This window comes from Schistocerca serialis, chromosome 5 (genome assembly GCF_023864345.2).
Source record: "Schistocerca serialis cubense isolate TAMUIC-IGC-003099 chromosome 5, iqSchSeri2.2, whole genome shotgun sequence".
Classification (NCBI taxonomy): Eukaryota; Metazoa; Arthropoda; class Insecta; order Orthoptera; family Acrididae; genus Schistocerca; species Schistocerca serialis.
Window position 1 is genome coordinate 577317395 of NC_064642.1, and position 23200 is coordinate 577340594.

Here is a 23200-nt window from a genome sequence, read left to right on the forward strand (position 1 = left end):
TTCTTTCCTCCTTGAGAAAGGAACTAAAAATTCAAAAGAGCTATTGCTACTTTTATACAGGCTGGAGAAAAACTGTGACATGAAATTGTAACCCTGAATAGCTGATGCCAGTAGGAACCAAAATTACTGATGTTGTCTAGGTTGACAACGAACCATTTTTAAACTACGGAAACTTGTCACCACACACTCCGATTGGCCATGGTATTGCCCTGTTGCCGTTCATCGGTTTACAGTCAGTGCTATGGTTTTCGGTTCCCACATACAGACGTCCCATGCCCCGTCACTGCCCCAACATGATATGCACACGTGTCAAATAGGTTGTGCTGTTTGTCTCTACCTCACGTCAGAGGCATTCACATGTAAGCTTCGCTATGGAACATACACGTTACCTGTGATTTAGTCATATAGTAAGCATGGCGGCACACTATTCATTTGAAGAACAATGAGATAAGGTTTTTGTTTACGGATTAGCCGAAGGTAAAAAGGTCGATGGTTGTATGAGGAACAGTACCCAGCAAGACACCACTCATACCCACATACGTTTATAGCAGTTCACCAGCGACTTGGCGAAACAGGTTCATTAGCGGGATATCATGGTGATGCTGGAAGACCTTGAACATGATGAGATGCTGCATTTGAAGAGACTATTCTCGAGCACTTCGAGGAAGCAGCTACGACAAGTATTCGAGCGGTTGGACACAACATGGGGGTCACTCGTTGGTTAATGTGGGAGGTTTTGAGGGATGACGGCCAGTGTCCATTTAGTTTCCACCGTGTCCAAGACCTAAATCCTGTGGTGGCCTATGAACACAGGCTAGGGTTTTGCCGGTGGTTTCTGCAATGTGTTGCATGAGATCCCAACTTTGCCGCTGTTGTGTTGTTTACTAACGAGTGCATCTTCCATTGGGATGGCCTTTACAACTCTCGAAATGTTCATTACTGGGCAAGGGGAAATCCTCATGTCCCATACGTTCATGGACACCAGGAATGATTTTCGCTCAGCATTTGGGTAGGCATTGTGGATGACCATCTGATTGAGCAGGTCCGTCTGCCTCATAGACTTAGCGGGGCAAACTACCTTCGCTTTTTGCAAGAAACTCTACCTGACGTGCTGGAAGATGTTCCCCTGGACATACGGTTACGCATGTGCTTGCAGCATGATGGGGCCCCCTCACCTAACAGTCATGCTGTGCGTGGATATCTAAATGAATTCTTCAATGGCTGAGTAATTGGCAGAGGTGCCCGTAGGATATGGCCCCCACAATCACTAGACCTCACGTCTTTAGACATTTTCCTGTGGGGATTCTTCAAGGTTCTATTTCACCCGCCCGGAAGTGAACCATCTAGAAACAAAGAGGAATTAATGGATCACATTCAACATGCTGCCAATCACATCAGGGCAATGCCAGGAATCCTTGAAAGAGTTCGACATACCAAGCTTGTGTCGCATCAGAGGGTCACCAGTTCAAGTACCTGCTTTAAGTAAACAATGTCCTAGCTACAAAAAAGGCCCTTTTCAGGGCAGACACAATTTGTAAAAGACTTACTGTACACAAACTAACAGCTGTTGATGGGTTTGTTCACTGTACGTCTTATCATGAAACTACAATGGATGTGTTGAGTCCCTGGCGGATTCGCTCCTAGGCACCCCGAGAGTGGAAGGCTGGCACGCTACCACTGAGTGTGCAGACCACTTTAGATACATCACGATCTCTGGCATGCAAAGCATTCATGGTCATACGTTGTCCAGAGCATCCAGCAACAGGGCAATCCCTAGGTTAATCGGAGCATGTGTGGTGCCAAGCTTTCGTAGTTTAAAAATTGTGCGTTGTCGACCTACACAACATTAGTAATTTTGGTTCCTACTGGTGTCAGCTATCCAGGGCTAAAATTTCATGACACAATTTTTCTCCACTACTTAGAAATTCATCTCTTGAAGGTAAGAAATGTCCGACCATTATGAAATTACTTGTACAGTTAATTACTGGTGTGGAAACATACAAATGTAATAGTAATAAAGCTGTCTATCACTCTTATCCTTTTTTTTAAGTTAATCCCTCCCTTTCTTAAATTTTACTCCAGATAAATATATTTGATAATACCTCATAAAATCATTTCCCAGATAACAACGAAAACCTTTTTGAAAACCCCTAAAAAATAAACAAAGAACTGCATTAGAAATTATCTACCAAATAGTAAACAGTGCTCCCAGTTCTGTTCATTCATGGCCTGAATCATTTCATTTCCAGTTTTGTTCAACCAGACATGTGGTTTCACAATGGTTCATTTGTATGACTAGGTTTTTCTCTCCTTTTTAGGGTTCTGTAACTCAGTTGGTAAAATCAGAATGCTTGTGGGATCGCTTTGTTGTCTGCCTGCGTGTCCAGCTGACTGTTAAAAGCCCTTTTTCTCAGGAAAAGACAGACAAATCAAGTTGAAATTTATGTCACATACTAAGGCCATCAGCCCCTTGGCGATGTAAAAAATCGAAGCTTCTAAGTCAGTGCAGTCAAAAGATACAACTATTTGTGTCATATATTTTGGTATTGGCAAACTACCTCACTGAAACCAGTAGGCAAAAAGTAAGGTTTGACAGTGAACCAAAGGAAAGAATATGAAAATTGTAAACTTGTAATTATATTGCACATGAAATTTTTTTGTCTTATTTGATGCACTGTCTATTCAATCATCTATTAAGAACCCTTTTTCTCAGTAACAAATAGACTTATCCAATTGGAGGTTATACCACATATTAAGGCCTACAGTCCCTTGGCAGTGTAAAACATAGAAGCTTCTAAGTCAATGCAATAAAAAAGTATGGCCATTTATGTCACATATTTTGATGTCACACACTCACTCATCAAAGCCTGTAGGATACTTCCCATTGATCTACAGTCATGAAATTTGGCAAGAAGTAAGGTTTCACGGTAAAAGTAAAGAAAAAATCCAAAAATTGTTAATTTGTAATTGTATTGTACATGAAAAATACATTTCTTTTGTCATTTGTTATCTGTCGTCAGACAATCAGTAGTTCTGCATTCAGGCTGACTGGGTCAAAATGGTAAAAGTTGAACATCAGACAAGGAATATCCTTATTGCTCAAATGATGCATTTTGGAATCTATCCACCTTCAGGTATGCAGGAACAATCACTGTACATACATATGGCATTTCAAGTTGTATGTGAAACAAACGTTTGCAGTCTGTCAGTGTTTGTTTCACATACAACTTGAAGTACCATATGAACGTGCAGTGATCACTCGTGGATTTATGATGGTGGGTAAATTCTGAAGCACATCACAATAAAGTCATTCCTTGCCTAATGTTTGACTTTTACTGCAGTGACCCAGTCAGCCTGAACAGAGAACTACTGATTATTATAACAATGGTAACCTGTCTTCAGCATGACTTTACGTCACATTTATTTATTTTTTCCCACTTTGAATCACCCATCTTTGGGGTATGTAAGATCAATCACTTCTTAGATGCTTGTGCTCTCCTTTTCTCCAAATAGTTCTTATTCTATCTGATCTCTTCTTTCTTTCCTCCTCTGATATCTGAATCAGTTTCCTGGTGTTGATCTTAATTTGGAACGTTTTAGTTTTGTCTTTGGTCAGCGTCTTGGCTGAACCATTCTTTAACATGGCTTCGGTAATCTGGAGATCTCTCAAATCCTTTTCCGCTTCCTTAAACCAGTTGGGTTTAGTATTGTTTGTGATTTTGGAATTTGGGACTCATGATCTACCTCAAAATTTTCCTCTCCTCGATTTCCAATTTCTCCATTTGCCCTTTTCTCCCCATGACTAGTGTCTCTGTTGCATAGAGTGCTTCTGGCTTAATTATTGTGTTATAATGTCTTATTTTGGTGTTCCACAAGAGGGCTTTCTTATTGAATATGTTGTTGGTTTTCTGGGAAGCTAGTTCCATTTTGGTCCTTCGTGCTTCCATTGCTTTCCCTTTAAGGTTGTTCCATTCAGTGCATTCCCCTAGGCACTTGAAACTCCTAAACACTTCTATTTTTTGAGCTCATACTTTAATTCTCGTAGGAGTATCTAGTATATTCGTTATAATTGTACTTTTTACCAGTTAAACTTAAAACACTGCCCTTTCAGAACTATCTGTATTATTCACATTGTTCCCCAAGAACTCAACTAATGCCCCACATACTACATTTGGTTCTTCCAGAGCCATTTGACCTTGAAATAGATTGATTCCACACCACAGTCTCCCAAATCCACAATGCTTTAATCAGTTCCACCCTATAAAGATTATATTCTGACACAGAACGGATAACTTCAGCTTTTATGGTTCACAATGTATTGAAGTTGCAGCCCAGATGTCACACAGTAAGTTTGCCAAAAACTTATAAAACAGTCAGTTCTGCTGAGTACTTGTGGGTTCTCCTGAAACAGCAAATCCATATCAACTTTGTGAAGGTTGCACTGAAGTCTGTAATATAGGACATGCCATAATACTTCTGTCATCTCATTATAAGACTGGAATGGCAGATTCTTGCTCTACTGAAACCAAAGAATGGTTGCTTGGTACTAGAAGAACCAACTAATTAAGTGAACATACAGATAACGCACAAGCAGTTTAAATTCTGGATGTCTGCCTAGACAGAAAGTATCTTTCAATATGATTAGCATGAGGTACATCTCTTGTATTTTTAAGCCCTGATTTTGTGCATAAACCAATACAACAGTATGGAAAAGCTTTGAACTCTTCAGTTTTGCAGTGGAATCTTTACAGTGATGGATAACAAAAATACAATTTTTTGGGGTTGCATTGAAAATGTTTCATCACTCAAATCTTTTAAAAAGTGAAGTCATATTTTATTGCTTCTTATGCATACCAGGTGGAAAAATTAAAATGTGTAACATAAAATTTCTTCTTCCATACCTTCAAGAGTAATAATTAATCTGTAACCATGTATACTTGATTCATAAGGATCAGCCTCTATATTATTGTATATTAGATAATAGTAGAACTGCCTACATGTAACAAGTCAATGTGTAATTTGTGCAACTATAACCTCCGATGGCAAGTATAATTAATGAAATTTTCTCATCCCATCTACCAAGAAAGGCTGGTTTTAGGCACATTGGTTTTGGGCAAAAAACCAAATTTTCAAAACTAATAACTTTACTTGGTTGATAGCCTGAGAATATTTCCTGGAATTTCGCTTCAATCCTTATGTTTCATCCTGATACACATGCGCCTTCTCTCTCTCTCTCTCTCTCTCTCTCTCTCTCTCTCTCTCTCCCCCCCCCCTCCAACCCCTCCCCCTCTCCCACCCCTCTACTTCCTCCTCCCCCTCTCCCTTTCCCACTCCTCTACCTCCTCCTCCCCCTCTCCCTTTCCCCCTCTCCCCCTCCCTCCCTCTGTGCGTGTGCGTGCGTGTGGGCGCGCACGCAGGTGCTTGTGCATGTGGGTGCGTGCATACAACATACACAAACACACACATATATATTCACATCATTCATTGCAGTATAATTGTAAGCATTATGTTGCCATATGTCTCTTTTCAATTCAATTCTTAGGATGGGAAAATGATTATATGGGATGCATTTACAACTAACAAAGAACATGCTGTTACAATGCCTACTACATGGGTGATGGCTTGTGCATATGCTCCATCAGGAAATTTGGTTGCATGTGGGTAAGTTACAGGTTTAGCTGGTTGCATGCTATGTTATTCCAGAAAATCATTTTTTCCTTTGATGTTGTGGAACTGTAAGCATGGATATGTGCTTTAGGTGAGCTGCAACTAAATCCCTACCTTGGAAATAGAAACTTTTTTTTTTTTTTTTTTTTTCCCCCTCTCTCAATTGTTTGGCCTGCATTAAGGTTTCACTTGGTGAGTGCATTGGCTTCCTTACTTGCATGCTATTCTCTTTAATGTAACTTTTAAGTAATAGCCAGTGAATGCCGTTAAACTATAGCATGATACCATTTAAGCAAAACAGTGCACTATCAATTGTTGAAATGGCATAGTGAGAGCATAAAATAAGACTGGTGCAAAATAAAGAAAAGATAAATGTGTATACAGATTGCATGAAAAGTTTTCAGTCCCCTTCATTTTGACATTGTTCTAAGTGCAATTTGGAAATAGAATTGGGTATTTTCAATTTTCATTCCTTTTTTAAATGTTATCTCCTTTCTTCATTGTTTTTGCTTATGAAGTTAACTGTTTTACAAACACGCGTGGTGATCACAATTTCTGCTGTTCTTGGTCATTACCTTTTAAAAAACTTCATGCTGCACTCAAGTTATATTATGAAATAAAAAATATATTTTTATGCTGTTCAAAACAAGAGTTCATTACAAACAAAAGCAAAAAGCAGGAAAATAAAAATAATTTTTTTTCAGACTACAGAAATGTGTAACAGTAATTGATGCACAATAAGAGAGATTTTTTCATAAAAATGAGTCTTATGTTAAAGCAGAGATAATTGCGTTGTATACACTGACACATTTATGCCTCAAGATGGTTGGTGGTAACAGTTATAATTTTGTGTTGACACTCATTGTGAAAAACTTACATTACCTTGTCTTGTTAAATTTATGTCTTTAGAACACATACAGCTTGATTCTGAGAATCTAGACGTTTTATGTAGGAGTAGGAATATGTTTACCAGATAACATAAATTTTCAAAGAAGGTAATGCAATATAAGTAGAGCACTGGCATATTTTGTTGGATCTAGGTACCAGTGCAGGGATCTTCATAATTAGTCTTATGTGGACCGAAAATATAGTGAACTGTAATAAAGATTCACTGAAACTGCATGTGTGGTAAGTGTTATGGTGAATACCCAAAATATTTTGGAAAGATTTTAATGTAATGGATGGTTTAAATTATTTCAGCTTTTGATTTTCTTAATATGCAGTTTTCTTTGTTTTCCCTTAGTATATATTGTAAAACATGATCTCAGTAGTTTCATACTGCTAATTATTCTTGGAATCTTTGTAATTCAGGCAGAAGCTCAAAGTTTCAAGGAAATACGTCACTGCCTCAATTCAAACTTGCAATATCCAATTTTAAGTATTTTTATAAGGTTATAAGAATTGAAATTACATTGGGGAAAGCTTTTGATCAGTTATGAAATTCCCAGTTTTATTTTAAAATTATTTTGCTGAAAAGACTTATATTTGATCTATGGTTGTTGATAAATTCATTTTCTGTTTTATTTCTGTGGCCTCAGTTGTTTTTTTTTTTGGAATCTGCATGTATTACCCAGTATGTGCTGTCTTTGGGTATTAAATCCTTGCATCTCTTTAAGCGTGGAATAAGTAGTAGATGGCTCTTTCTTGTTGTTAGTGACCTGTTGTGTATATATGCTATAATGTGTATGGACATCATATATCTCTGCAGCACAGTATAAAACTTTTTAAATTCACTATTGCTGACACCTGACTATTTGTTATGAGAGATCGTACAACTGTGTTGGAGTTTAAAGTGTATCCTGTACTTTACTGCCTCAGTTAAACACTTTTTTTTATAATATGACTATACAATCATTATTTGACTGATAGTAACTAGTTGTATCATAAAAATAAATATGCAGCTGACAATGGGACTGACCCTCTTCGATTTGGCCCATACTGTATGGGATTTGAAATCAATGCCCCAACAGCAATCTCCTAAAACATCACCTAATTTAAAAAAGAAAGAAAGAAAATAGAAAATTGCCTTTGAAGTATCTATTATTCACAAGTGTGGTTAAGTACCAAACATTTTTTTCTTTAGTAACATAGACACCGATAGTTTAGTGTGTACTGCTATGGTCTTGAGATCATAAAGTTGCTAATTCAAATCTCAGTAGTAGCAACTTTTTGTATTCAAATTGTATATTTAATATCAAATGGTAATGTTAATTGTCCGCCCCTCATGGTCTCGCGGTAGCGTTCTCGCTTCCCGAGCACGGGGTCCCGGGTTCGATTCCCGGCGGGGTCAGGAATTTTTCCTGCCTCGAGATGACTGGGTGTTATTTTGTCGTCTTCATCATTATCATTCATCCCCATTACGGTCGGAGGAAGGCAATGGCAAACCACCTCCACTAGGACCTTGCCTAGTAAGGCGGCGCGGTTCTCCCACGTCGCTCCCCTACGCTCTGTAAAGAAGTATGGGACTCATCATCATCATCAATGTTAATTAACAAATATTGAATCATACTATATAATAAAAACAACATATTTTATTTTTAATTATTGCTTGTTTGAAAATAAATTAAAATTTAATACATACTTGTGAAATTCTTATTGTAATATAATAAAATTATCTGCATTAATAATACTCTTCAAACTCTGGAAATAAAAAAAAGTATTTTATTTTCTGTTTGATGTTTCAGATTTTTTACAAAGTTTTGTTTTGTTATGACATACATTTTTCATCCAATTAGTAATTAAAAATAAAAAGATTTTGTGTTTACTAAAAGCAATTTTTCAATATTTATTAATAAACATGGATTTTCAATAAAAGCAAAAAAGTGTTGCTACTACTGTGATTCAAATGAATGACTTTACATAGAATTCAGTGCTGTGTACTGAGTGTGTGTGTCTTATTTAAATGTATTGTAGTTCTTTAGGATATTCATCTCTGGGCACAGTGTTTCAGTTGGTATGAATAACAGGACCAGTCCACAAGGTCCTCTTGTGAGATGGTAAAACGAAGAATATATTTTAATTTTGTTTAATTTGTTAGCCTGTATAAAAAGTTGCAAATTCTGTAATTAAGAGAAGGGTACTCAGCATTAATTTAGCAGTAATTTTATGTGGCAACTTACCACCAAACTATCATGTAACATGTTTCATAGTATCATATGCACATCCTCACAGTCAGTGTAATCAACTGTTTAATGCTGCATAACAACCACAGACTGTACTCAGTACTACCAATAACTGCCCAGCTAATTTACATGCAGTGTTCCCTTTTATTACAGTGAGGGAAATTTTCTGCAGCCTTGGAGAGGTTTTTCTAGCTGGCTCACAACATGGGAGTTTGTTTAAAGGGACCAGGGATGTGCGTCTACATGCTCTTTGATTCATCAGGTTTAGAACCCTGTCATGGAATGGGAGAGTGTTTTTGCCTTCCTCCCCATGCCACAGTTTCATAGGTTAATTATAATAAAATCCACAGCAGTAGAAGTTTGTTTAACTTATTTAGAGAATTATTGCGAGTCGGAACTCACAAGGTCTGCTGCAATTGGCCGGTGATATTCCTACACTGGGAGAAAGAACCAAGTTTCAGATAGACAAAACATGCCATTAGGAGATGGGAGAGTAAATACTTGCTGCCACACGACTGATGAGACGAGGCATGCTGTCATATAGAAGGGTGTCTCCACTTTAGCACTAAGTACAGTGGGCAAGCTGGACTCAGAATTGCCAGCCAGTTTTGCTGTCGCCTTCCACATACGCTCCATGTGAGACGGGTAAGAATGAGCTGGTGATGCAGTAACCAAGTCAGTGGCGCCACAATGCTTGTTAACTTTCATCAGTGGCTAATTCCATAGCTGTAACATTTATAGTCAGCTAGTTGCTCCCATTATGCATTTTTGTGATTCTACTGGTGTTCGTACGTATTTTTCTGGGTTCTTTCTTCAAACCACTAACCACTCTTGCAGTCGTTGGCAGTGTCTGTAATTTATTCTCATGATTATGCTTCTATTGTGGTCACTAATGTGCCAATATTAGATTTCCCAATTATGAGGGTAGTTTGATAAGTTTGGTAAATTTCTGAGAAAGAATGCAGCATTTTTGTTGTACCGTCATGGTTGGTAAGCTTGATTATTCCAAGGGTCGTATTAAGAATTTCAACAATGTACAGTATACAGTTCAGTGTTGAAAGCCATCTCAATTGGTCAGTGAGTCAACTGTGATTGAAAATGAAAAAAAAAACTGTGTTTTGTACTGTTATCAAACATTTTCATTTGAGTTGGTGGACTGCCACACAGAGCAAAACAGAATTGGATAAAGTTCACATGGACTCTGCACCATCATTGAAGACCATTTGCTTTTGGATTAATGAATTTAAATGGGAGTTTACATGCACCAAAGACAAAGCCCACTCCAGCTGCCCATTTGAGGTCCCTACAAAGGAAACCAATGAAAAAGTCCATGATACGGCAATGCCAAATAAAGCTTTGTGAGATGGAGAATTGGCTGTGAAGAAGGTGTGTGTGAGGTGGGCACCACGACTGTTCACAGTTGATCAAAAGCACATCTGGCACAACGTTTCAAGACAATGCTTAGTTGCAATCTGCATGACTTTTTATGTGCCGATTTGTGACTGTTGATGAAATATAGATCCATCATTACACACCAGATTCAAAACAGTGGACAAATGCTAGCGAAAGTACACCGAAGAAGGCAAAGACCGTTTTGTCAGCTGGTAAGGTGATCACCACTGCTTTTTGGGACTCCAAAGGTAGAATCCTCATAGATTACTTGAAACAGGGCAGAATCATAACTGGGGCCTATTATGCTTCATTGTTGGTTCGTTTGAAATTTGTTTTGGCTGAAAGGAAGAACAAAATTGGCACAAAAAAAGTACTTTTTCATCAGGATAATGCAGCATCCCACACATCAGTGTGATTTGGGCATTAAATTGGTTCCTCATCCACTCTATTCAGTCACAAGTGACTGTTTCCTGTTCCCTAATTTGAAATTTTGACCTGGCTTGGGAAGAAATTTACATCAAATGAGGAAGTTATAGTTGCAATCAATGAGTATTTTGCAGAGTTTGACAGAGCCTATTGGTTGGATGAGATGAAAAAGGTGGAAAGTCGCTGGAGCAAGTGTATATCCCTCAAAGGAGACTATGTTGAGACTTACCAAACCTCCCTCATATAATCTCGTATCTATTTATTAAATTTTCTTTTACTTATCTCAGTGGGCAACTCACATGTGGATGCTTCATGGTAATAAACTCAATGGTTCCAGTGACCGCTACTTTCTGTTGTAGATAGATGACCACTTTCATTAAAATATCCATGTGTGGTGTGGTAAGCATATTTTCATGTTTTATTGGTCCATTGCCATTAGTGATTATTAAATAAGATTTTTCCCGTGTATGAGATTAATATTTCCTCAATCTTTTTTTGAGCTTGCCTTATCTGTAGGTCACCAGGGATCAAACGTATAGCATCGCAGGGGCATGCTAAACAGCTCAACTGTCACCTCACATTAACAGGCAAGCACTGAAAAAAGGACACAAAAGAATCTCTGATTGTATGGGTGGCAAGCATGGCGAATATGTAGACATACGTAGTGATGAGTGGGAAGAGTAAATGTCACTAATGCTAAAATTTGGGAGATTTCTATCATGTGGTCATATGAAAAATCTTGGACATGAGATGCCTGATGTGACTGAAGTGGACTATCTAGCAAGAATTGTTGCTACCTGTTATATTGTTTGAACTGCACTTTTTTAACAGATGTGATAGAACATTATGTAACAGTCTCTCGTCGATGTAGAAGCTGGGAGATGCCACTTTAAACAACGTTTTCAAATATACGACTTTGCGCAAATATGCACATAAACAGAGCTATTACAGAAATGTATTAACATGACTTTTTATTATCAGTAAAGCAGTGGTAATATTGGAATTTTGTCATTTTCACTTATAATTATCTAGTCGTTCTGCACAAGTATTCCCAATCTCAAAACTAATAACTCTGCTCTTTGCTGTCATCCTTGAAAACCTCTATCAATATTGTGGAAAAAGGATTTTGTATAATAGGAAAATAAATAGTCCAAAAATTTAACCTATGTTGCACAGTTGGATGGAAAAATCATATCCTGACATGTGAGATTGTAAAGTGAAAACTCTTGTTGTCTTAAGATGATTCATAAAATTGTTGCAGATTATGTTGTATAGTGTATAGGTTGCCAGTTCAGTGAAAAGGTGTCATATTATGAGTCAAAAGGTTTAAATCCTCAATCAGTGTTGTGATTTGCTTTGCAAGACTAAAGCAAGTTTTGACCTTTGGAAATGACATGAGTATGTGAATCATTTTAGTTTGCACTGTGATTTGGATCATCATCATCTTCACTTCAAACATTAGTGTTTTTCTTTTTTTATGATACCCATCGCTTCCTCCACCTTCCTTGACTTCTCCCAGCTATCTTAAATCTTCTCATTTGGAGAGCTAATCTTTTTCATACATTCTTTCAGGTGTTCATTCCAGTCTTTCCATTTTCTTCTATTTTATTGAGGATATTAAATATATTCATTTATTTCCTGATTTCCAAATTTCCAAATCTGTTGGCTTTTGTGCACATCCCTTTCCCGCTCTTAGATATCTCATCTCTGTTGCTTGGATGCAAATTTCGTAGTGTTTATGTATAACCCACAATTCACTTCTATAAACAAGAATTTTCTTATAAAATTTCACTCCTCTTCCTTTGTGCATTTCATTTGTTCCACATATGTGCTAGAACTTGGCTAATTTTTTTCTACGTCTTTGTTATAGTCATATGTGATGCCGCAATCTAAATGGTGAAAATGTTAAACCTTGTCTATTATTCTGTTGTAAAAAAAAAATAAATAAGTAATAATAATAATTAAAAAAATCAGAACTTTTGTCGCACAACATGCTTTCTTTTGATTTTTGTCTTTTTTTTTTTTTTTTTTCTAATATTGTCAAATGATACTCTTTACAAATCATACCTAATAAATGTATTCCCCTCTGTACGTTATCTTCGTTTTCAGCCTGCAGTGTGGCATTGTCTGCATATAAAAGACAATTAAATTGGAAATTTCTGTTAATCTTAATTCCCTTGTTAAAAAATCTCCTTCCATTTCCAGATTGCATAATCTAAATAAATGTTTAAAAGGATGGGTGAAATTTTGCACCCTTGTCTATCTCCTTTGTGCTTATAGTCTGTGTTAGAGTACCATTTACATCTAAAATCAATACCATGTATCTGCGCAGATTATTTAAAACATTTATTAAATGTTGTGGATGTTCACTTTTCCTCCCTAATTCCCACAGTTTCTCTCTGTCAACAGAAATTACGAACGTTCCAGAATTTTTTGAACAGACAACATGTATGAATTTCATTACAGATCAGTCTCATTTACAATGAAAATAATCAAATATGTAAATAATATCAATACATATTACATGTTTGTGGATTATTCATAAAATATCAAATATAATTTCTTCCTAGCATATTTCCTAGCTTAAATAAAAATGTGCTTCATTTCAGTAATAACAATCTTTCGAGAATGACCCTGGCAGACAGAATAATGCTTTGCAGTTACTTAGTAAAACTTATTTTAGTTTGACTCTGTTCTTTACTTTCAAATAACATCAGCTTTAAAACATCTGTTATAGACAACGATTATAGCTGTATTTCAGTGATTTTAAGGTAATAGTATGGTTTCAAACATTCCTACCAATTACTGTCTTTACTTGAGGCAAGAGGAATACAATGTACAGATTTATTTCATCCTAACATTTCCCAAAATATAGCATTACTTATATTGTCCTTATTTGGCTATGCATAGGATTGCTGTTGACATGTTATTAGCTTTTTAATTAATTTATGTAAGAGTCTGCTCTTAAGAAACTTTAAAGAATCAGAAAGGTCCTAGCTGTTATGTTTTCGTCTCCTTGTTTAAACATCGATATTACCTTTGCTTGTGACCATGCTTCTGGAATAGCTCTACTTCTCCACAGTTTAGCAGTTCAGAGTTAATGCTATCTATACCAGGAGCTTTCGTGTTATTTGTAGAGTTGAGGGCTTATCTTAGTTCATCCATACATAAATCATCTATGCATCCTATTTCAGTTTCATCGTCTCTATTCTCTGTGTAGCATGTTTCTTTGTATCACAAGTTCTTGTAATGTTCTATTCATTTTGCACAATGGATGTTGCATATTTGAGCAATTTCTGTTTCTGTTTGAATAGCGCGCTTTCTTGATGTTGTAAGCTATCATTTGCCTTCTGTGAATGTAGCCTGTTATTATGCTTGTAAACCTTTAAGTTCTCCCTGTAACTGGCAGGATAGAGGAAGAAAACAGCATGCCACGCTCATTGGACCATATCAATTGATGGTCATATCAGCTTCAAGTTGTTGAGTGCTTTTCAATGCCAGTATACATCGTGTTAAGAATGTAGGCAGTTTGTTTATGCCTACTTGTTTTTTATCCATTGTCCTTTTTGTTTTGTTGTGTTTACAGCAGAAAAATAGTTGGGGAGGTCAGTGTGAGATGGATGTGCAAATAAACAGAGTGTACACAATAAATTGAAGATCTAACATTCTAAATTGCTAAGGACTGAAAGTAATGTTTTGAGATATAACAAAAAAATATATGTATAAACTATATTGCAAATTGAGATAAAGTTGCATTGAATTGTTCAGAAAGAGAGAATTAAACACTTGAGAGCAGAAGGTATCTTACACACTATCTTATTCATACTAAATGGGCTAGTCAGACAGAGATATCATGCCATAATACATACCTAAATATAATTTTCTTAGAACATGACAAACAATATGAAAGAGAAATCAGTTTGCATTATCATTACAGAAATGGCTGAAAAATTGCCCTTGGTAATATGGTCTAAAGGCTACCATAGCAAGCAGACTGTCATGGAATATTTTGCAGCACTGAAAGCTGGGTATGAATGAAGTCAGTGTTGTTGTTGTTGTGGTCTTCAGTACTGAGACTGGTTTGATGCAGCTCTCCATGCTACTCTATCCTGTGCAAGCTTCTTCATCTCCCAGTACTTACTGCAACCTACATCCTTCTGAATCTGCTTAGTGTATTCATCTCTTGGTCTCCCTCTATGACTTTTACCCTCCACACTGCCCTCCAATGCTAAATTTGTGATCCCTTGGTGCCTCAGAACATGTCCTACCAACCGGTCCCTTCTTCTTGTCAAGTTGTGCCACAAACTCCTCTTCTCCCCAATTCTATTCAATACCTCCTCATTAGTTATGTGATCTACCCATCTAATCTTCAGCATTCTTCTGTAGCACCACATTTCAAAAGCTTCTATTCTCTTCTTGTCCAAACTATTTATCGTCCATGTTTCACTTCCATACATGGCTACACTCCATACAAATACTTTCAGGAACGACTTCCTGACACTTAAATCTATACTCGATGTTAACAAATTTCTCTTCTTCAGAAACACTTTCCCTGCCATTGCCAGTCTGCATTTTATATCCTCTCTACTTCGGCCATCATCAGTTACACTCCTGGAAATGGAAAAAAGAACACATTGACACCGGTGTGTCAGACCCACCATACTTGCTCCGGACACTGCGAGAGGGCTGTACAAGCAATGATCACACGCACGGCACAGCGGACACACCAGGAACCACGGTGTTGGCCGTCGAATGGCGCTAGCTGTGCAGCATTTGTGCACCGCCGCCGTCAGTGTCAGCCAGTTTGCCGTGGCATACGGAGCTCCATCGCAGTCTTTAACACTGGTAGCATGCCGCGACAGCGTGGACGTGAACTGTATGTGCAGTTGACGGACTTTGAGCGAGGGCGTATAGTGGGCATGCGGGAGGCCGGGTGGACGTACCGCCGAATTTCTCAACACGTGGGGCGTGAGGTCTCCACAGTACATCGATGTTGTCGCCAGTGGTCGGAGGAAGGTGCACGTGCCCGTCGACCTGGGACCGGACCGCAGCGACGCACAGATGCACGCCAAGACCGTAGGATCCTACGCAGTGCCGTAGGGGACCGCACCGCCACTTCCCAGCAAATTAGGGACACTGTTGCTCCTGGGGTATCGGCGAGGACCATTCGCAACCGTCTCCATGAAGCTGGGCTACGGTCCCGCACACCGTTAGGCCGTCTTCCGCTCACGCCCCAACATCGTGCAGCCCGCCTCCAGTGGTGTCGCGACAGGCGTGAATGGAGGGACGAATGGAGACGTGTCGTCTTCAGCGATGAGAGTCGCTTCTGCCTTGGTGCCAATGATGGTCGTATGTGTGTTTGGCGCCGTGCAGGTGAGCGCCACAATCAGGACTGCATACGACCGAGGCACACAGGGCCAACACCCGGCATCATGGTGTGGGGAGCGATCTCCTACACTGGCCGTACACCACTGGTGATCGTCGAGGGGACACTGAATAGTGCACGGTACATCCAAACAGTCATCGAACCCATCGTTCTACCATTCCTAGACCGGCAAGGGAACTTGCTGTTCCAACAGGACAATGCACGTCCGCATGTATCCCATGCCACCCAACGTGCTCTAGAAGGTGTAAGTCAACTACCCTGGCCAGCAAGATCTCCGGATCTGTCCCCCATTGAGCATGTTTGGGACTGGATGAAGCGTCGTCTCACGCGGTCTGCACGTCCAGCACGAACGCTGGTCCAACTGAGGCGCCAGGTGGAAATGGCATGGCAAGCCGTTCCACAGGACTACATCCAGCATCTCTACGATCGTCTCCATGGGAGAATAGCAGCCTGCATTGCTGTGAAAGGTGGATATACACTGTACTAGTGCCGACATTGTGCATGCTCTGTTGCCTGTGTCTATGTGCCTGTGGTTCTGTCAGTGTGATCATGTGATGTATCTGACCCCAGGAATGTGTCAATAAAGTTTCCCCTTCCTGGGACAATGAATTCACGGTGTTCTTATTTCAATTTCCAGGAGTGTAATTCCCTCAGCATCACCCGACTTAATTCGACTACATTCCATTATCCTCATTTTGCTTTTGTTGATGTTCATCTTATATCCTCCTTTCAAGACACTGTCCATTCCGTTCAACTGCTCTTCCAAGTCCTTTGCTGTCTCTGACAGAATTACAATGTCATCGGCGAACTTCAACGTTTTTATTTCTTCTCCATGGATTTTAATACCTACTCCGAATTTTTCTTTTGTTTCCTTTACTGCTTGCTCAATGTATAGATTGAATAACATCGGGGAGAGGCTACAACTCTGTTTCACTCCCTTCCCAACCTCTGCTTTCCTCTCATGTCCCTCAACTCTTATAAGTGTCTTATGAAGTCAATAGTTATGCCTTTCTTTAGAATTTTTACACTTTTTCACTGTTCAGTGTCAGTGAATGTATTTTTGATATGCACTATTCAAGGTGAGGTGATTTTAATCTTTGCAACTTAACTAATGTGCAGTGTCATAGTGTTGATAACTCTCAGCAGCAGTCGGAAGTCAATAAAATTTTTAACCTCCCTTATGAGTGTGTTGAGTGGTGAAGAACGGTGTGCTGAATTAATTTCTTCTTGTGAATCATCATGTACATGTTGTTAGCACTTAACTATCTTCTTGCAATTTTCTATTAAGCCAAAATTTGTATCACAAGATTGGGAACAGTGGCCTAAAACCAGATACTTATGTTTACACAGTCAAATAGGCCACAAGACACAGTTTATCTTTTATCCACATCAGTTGCCACACCAAACTACAAGTTTCCTTTTGTTACCAGCTACACAACAGCATTTTAGTGCAATTCAGGACATGGAATGGACTTGTTGTTGTGCTTTTAGCTCTATGAGATCCTTCACCGACATTCCACGAACACTTTATTTCCTCACTGTTGTCATGAGCATGAACATAGAATTCGTAACATTAAAACTGGTGTAAGTATAACATATCACAGTGTCCAAGACTTGGACCAACCAATACTTGTTGCAGATCAGTTGCTAATGTACTAGTGTTACTTCCAGGCATACCTGAAGAAGTCTCATCATTCTTCATGTTTGTCATTGCACTTTCTACCTTCCTATGACGCAGTTACAGTGTGTTCTGTGCTTTTCTGTTATTTGTGTATCTTTTCACCTCAAGCTTCAACAAGTCACATTTCTTACAAGTATCTGACCTTTGTCCTCCAAAGAATGGATTCAGAAAACATTTTAAAAATATCCTTTTAGATTACATTTCTTTAACTTTGGTGTCTGGAAATTTGACTTTAAATGCCTTGTATTAAGTGACTGATACTAATATCACAGCTGAAGTATTCTTTATAGGACTTACTTATATGATAATGACTCCTCTCCCTTGGTATAGACAATATATATACTGCTATATCAGTAAAATATCATCATTGGTATATTTGCAGTTGTATGAGCCACTTCCATTACAGAGGTATGACACTTGACCCACCTTCAGTTTGTTGGTTAATGTCACAATCCCCTTACTCAAAACACAAAATATGACCAGGAAAGTTTTACAGCAGTCTGTGAAATGACCACCATTTCCATCAGCAACAATATATACACAGTTGATTGACAACAACTGTCCCCAAGTTTGTCATCCCCACCGTTGTGCCACCTGAGGACAAGTAGTGTTTATTTTCATTAAACCCTAGAGTAGTTTCGTTTTGCTTATAGAAGATATGAAATAAATTTGTTCTTAGTTCGTTTGTCAAGGACTTGTGTGATAGGCTACATCTGCAATTCAGCTGAAATGGGAAAGGTTACTACTTTAATTTCAATATGTTTGTGTAAAAAAAGCTTCATATTATACTAGGTGCATCTTCACTCTATGTGTTTCATTAAAATAAATATTTTAATGCATCCATTCCACATTGTTTCGCAGTCCTGTTAGCAGGAAGCGTAGTTTCAACAAGAATGGAACCATCCAGTATACAAATAAAAAGTCTCTGCAATTTTTCAGATGTGTCTGGAATTGTCTCCCACAACTCGTAGTATATTCTGCCTATGATTTGTGGGCTAGAAGTTGTCACCAGATAGTGTCACAGATGTTTTCCATTGGTTTCAGATGGGAGGAATTTAATGACCATCACATCATGTGAGTTCACTATCAAGTCCCTCAAATCATGTTGCACAATTCTGGCATTGTGACACAGACAATTATCATGTAGCAAGATGCCATCACCGTCGGGAAGACATCAAGCATGAAGGGATGCAAGTGGTCTACAATAATTTTAATGTAGTCCATAACTGTCATGGTGCCTTTGATTACTGCCACAGGTCCCATAGAAGCCCAGGTGAATGTCCCCCGTAGTGTAATACTTCCCCACCAGCCTACACCTGTGGCATAGTGCAGATTTTGAGCCCCTGCTCACATGGATAATAGTGTCTCCAATCACAACCATTGGCCTAGTGTAACAACAAACATAATTCATCCAATCCGGTGACATATTTCCATTGATCCATGGTCTAGTCTCAATGATCCATTGCCCACTGCAGTCATAATTGACAATGTCATTGAATTAACATGGAAACATATAGGAGTCATCTGCTGCGACGTCCTATGTTCAGCATTGTGCAATGAACAGTATGCTCTGAAACACTTCTGCACATACTCTCTCATCAGATCTGCCACAAATCGCCACCTATCATGCATTACAGAGTGAACAAGTCTTGAATCCTAATGTTTTGTGGTGAGATGTTGATGTCCAACACACTGTTGCTTACTTGTGGTTTTACCATTGCCCAGCCACTTTATAAAGATGTTTATAACAGCACGAGAACAGCTGAACAGCTTCGCCATTTCCAAAATACTCATTCCCAGGCATCAGGCTGTAACAATCTCCCCTTCATAGTGTGCTGCATTGTTTCACAGATACATATGAAATAAAATTGGTATTATGCCCAATGGTTATACTGTCTGGTGGCAGTCCTTTGGAATTTATTGAGTATTCTACGACCGTGTGGCCACACGGGGTAGCCGAGCGGTCTGAGGCATCTTGTCAAGGTCCGCGCGGCTTCCCCCGTCGGAGGTTTGAGTCCTCCCTCAGGTATGGGTGTGTTTGTCATCGTTAGCATAAGTGAGTTTAAGTTAGATTAAGTAGTGTGTAAGCTTAGGGACCGATGACATCAGCAGTTTGGTCCCATAAGACCTTACCACAAATTTCCAAATTTCTACGACCGTATGGATAATAGAGGCTATCGCACTTAGTTAAGTAAAATGCAGGTTCTACAATGTTCTACAAAAGGATCAATAATTATTCTATTATTAACTGAAAATACACACCCCAGATATGATTGAGAGGAACAGAAAACTATAAATAGTAACTGCAGTAAGGCTGAAGGCTCATTAAACTTTTGTCAAAGTCACTTATGTCAGTAGATTTCCCCATTTGTGGCATGTATTTTGCCAGAATGATTCCCCATTCATCCCTGCTCAACTTCTATACTACTCTTACCACATCGCATGCCTGCAATGCTAGCATTGCTACCAGGTAGCATTTAGTCTCATGGTGGATAGTGGATGTATGTCTTGGCTCATCATGTATTTTTGATTACACTCATTTTTATTCTGACATCTAATCCTAACTTATCTTAAGGCTCCATTAGTTTCTTCGTGTGTCGTTCTGCAGTCTCAACATAATTTTTGAATGCTCGAGCCATTTTAAGTATCCACCATAGGTTGTCAAATATGTTACACAAGATTATCTTTATTGAGTCCTATATTACATTAGGTTACTGGCCAGTTTTGGCCCATAGCAATTTTCAATTGCCTGTAAAAAAACAATACCAACAAAGTAGAAAGGTAAAACACTTTTTTAAATCATTACACTTTGTGTATTTTAATTACATTTAAAATGTCGGAAAAGACAGATTGCTACTTACCATAATAAAAAAGGCATGTTAAGTTGCAGGTGGGTACAATTAAAAGACACTCACATAAAGCTTTCAGCCATAGCCTTAATCAGCAAAAGAGAAACGCACACCATTCGTACATACAAGCACGCACCCTCATGCGTACATGACCACCAAGTCCAACATCTTGGGCCGGAATGCAATTATGTAAGTGAAATGCCTTCTAGTATTACAGGTGATTCTTTTTCTACATTGTTGATGCTCCTACCTGGAGTTTCCATTGTCTGATTTCATTTACACTACTTACAGTTGCATTAGTGATGTGAGTGTCATATTTAAAAACTATTTTGTGCTATTGGGAACAGAGATTTGTCCCTCCCTCTACACACACACACACACACACACACACACACACACACAGACTTACACATTGAAAATCTGCATGTATAGTATTACTCCTTTTCCTTGTTTATATAAATGATAAGCCATCTAGTATTACAGGTGATTCTAAAATATTTCTGTTTGCTGATCTTGATCTTGAGTGCATTGGCACTGTTTCAGATAGTTCAATTCAAGGCTTAAGTTCAGGGCTTGCAGAAAATAAATTAACGCTAAATCACAGTAAGACTATGGCAAGTTGAAAAAGAGGGGGGGGGGGGGGATATACATATATGCATATGATAAACCCCTTACCTCAAAAATATTTTTCTCTTTCTTACCATCTCTGTGTTACCACAGATGACACATCACTGATGTCATTTGTACTAAGACTGCAGCACACGTGAGGTGCCTATTTGCTTCCACCAGCCTGGGTGGAATGCATAAGTTCTAGTAAATGTTCACTAATCTGCAGTCTTCTATAGTTGTTGTCCCATGTGCAAAAAACAGCATGTAGGTCGTGAATCCATTATCTTGAAGCTGTAAGAAACTCGTACCGAGGGACTGTTATTTTACAAATAATTAAATTTCCAGTCAGTTTGTTTATATGGGATGCCACTTGCTTATGATTGGCAGAACACTAGAAACTGCACAATTACATTCCACTTTAGAGTCACAAATGGTTTCTATTCTTCAACAAATTGATGAACTGCATATTTCCATAATTAGTATCACACTGTTCTCAACTATATTTCCAAATAACCATGCATTGATAATCAAGTCTTAACTAGCGCAGACCGCGGCAGACAACATGTCTGTCCTCCGAGGCTTCCCAACCGGCTGTATTTCTACAAAACCATGGGTTACTAATGAAATCTTAACTGACACTGACCACGGCAGACAACTTGTCTGCCCTGTGTCACTGCTGAAACAGCTCTGATCTTACAGCTGAACCGCAACCCAACTTAGGCATGATCCAAAGATCACCAAAGTGCGTTGTCTGCCTTTTTGTTTCACAGTTGTTTATTATTCTGCTGGTTATTAATACTTATGAAATAATGGAATGACAGCATGCTTTTGAGCAATGCTTTAAATGTGAAATGCAAGTAAATATGCTGTTTAGTTTGTCTAATATTAATAATAGAAGATAGTCACTTTGGCATGCAACTTCCAAATGCAGTAGCGAATCGTGCAGAGGGACCACAATTTAGGTGGTGTTTCTCATGATACCCATACCTAACAAACCACCTGTCATTGGTGCCTCACACCACATTACGTCATCTTGCAACTACCGCCTTCTTAGCTGCTGTAAGAAGAGCTTCTTGTATCTGAATATGATGGCCGCAATGCCAGAAATATTACAAGACCAGTTTTTACAGTTTCTAACACACAATTCTACAACACGTGACATTCTAATTACATGGTATGGGCATATGATTAGTGAGAACGAACAGTTCAAATTTCTAGGTGTTGAGATATATAGTAAACTGTCATGGGAAACCCATGTTCAGGATCTTGTTCAGAGACTTAATGCTGCCATTTTTACTATCAGTACAGCATATGAAGCAAGTGATAATTTGACATGAAAAGTAGTCTACTTTGCTTACTTTCATTTGCTTATGAGTAAAGCATTATATTTTGGGTAACTCTCTCCATTTTCAAAGGGTATTTTTGATTTGGAAATGGGCAGTTTGTGCAATAAATGATGTCGACCCATATTCATTAGTGTGGGTAGTCTGACATTGACTTCTCAATACATACATTCTCTAATGTCGTTTCTGGTTAAAACATCAGCATACTCCCAATAATAAGCAACTATCATTCAGTTAATACTGGGCAGAAATCCAATCTGCATTTGAGCTGTATTCTGTGACTCCTGTACAGAAAGGTGCATCCATTTTCAGTAAGCTACCACAAGAATGCAAAAATCTTGCTTATTCAAATCTAAAGAGAAGAGTTTCTTATTTTTTATGATTACTTTTCTGTTGTAATTTCCTGTACCGACACATTCCAGGACCATGGAGATTTACTCCTCAATTTAGTCCTACACAAGGAGACTTGTAAAATAAAAAAAAGCACACATCACACACTGAGAATAGGAACACATTTTGTAACATTTCATTTTCTAAGTACTTACTGAAATGTCTCCTGGGTATCTCTGTAGCAGTTTTTGCTGAATAATCCAGTATGGTAGCAGGAGGGTAGGCAGCTCTTGTCAAGACACCTTTTTCTCATTATCTACATGTTGACTTGAAAATCTTTTTCTCTCTCCAAATCAGCATTATCTGTACCATGTATGCCTCATATTGCTGAGTCT

The 23200-nt window shown here is 38.5% G+C and overlaps 1 protein-coding gene across 3 annotated transcripts in view; it reads left to right on the forward strand.

Moving 5' to 3' along the window:
- Positions 1 to 23200, forward strand: part of LOC126480661 (guanine nucleotide-binding protein subunit beta-5) — a 167062-nt gene that overhangs the window by 79698 nt on the left and 64164 nt on the right. For all 3 annotated transcript variants that reach the window (XM_050103886.1, XM_050103884.1, XM_050103885.1), the window contains one exon: positions 5543 to 5661. In XM_050103886.1, coding sequence (XP_049959843.1) covers positions 5543 to 5661 — 119 coding nt within the window. The remainder of the gene's footprint in view (positions 1 to 5542; positions 5662 to 23200) is intronic.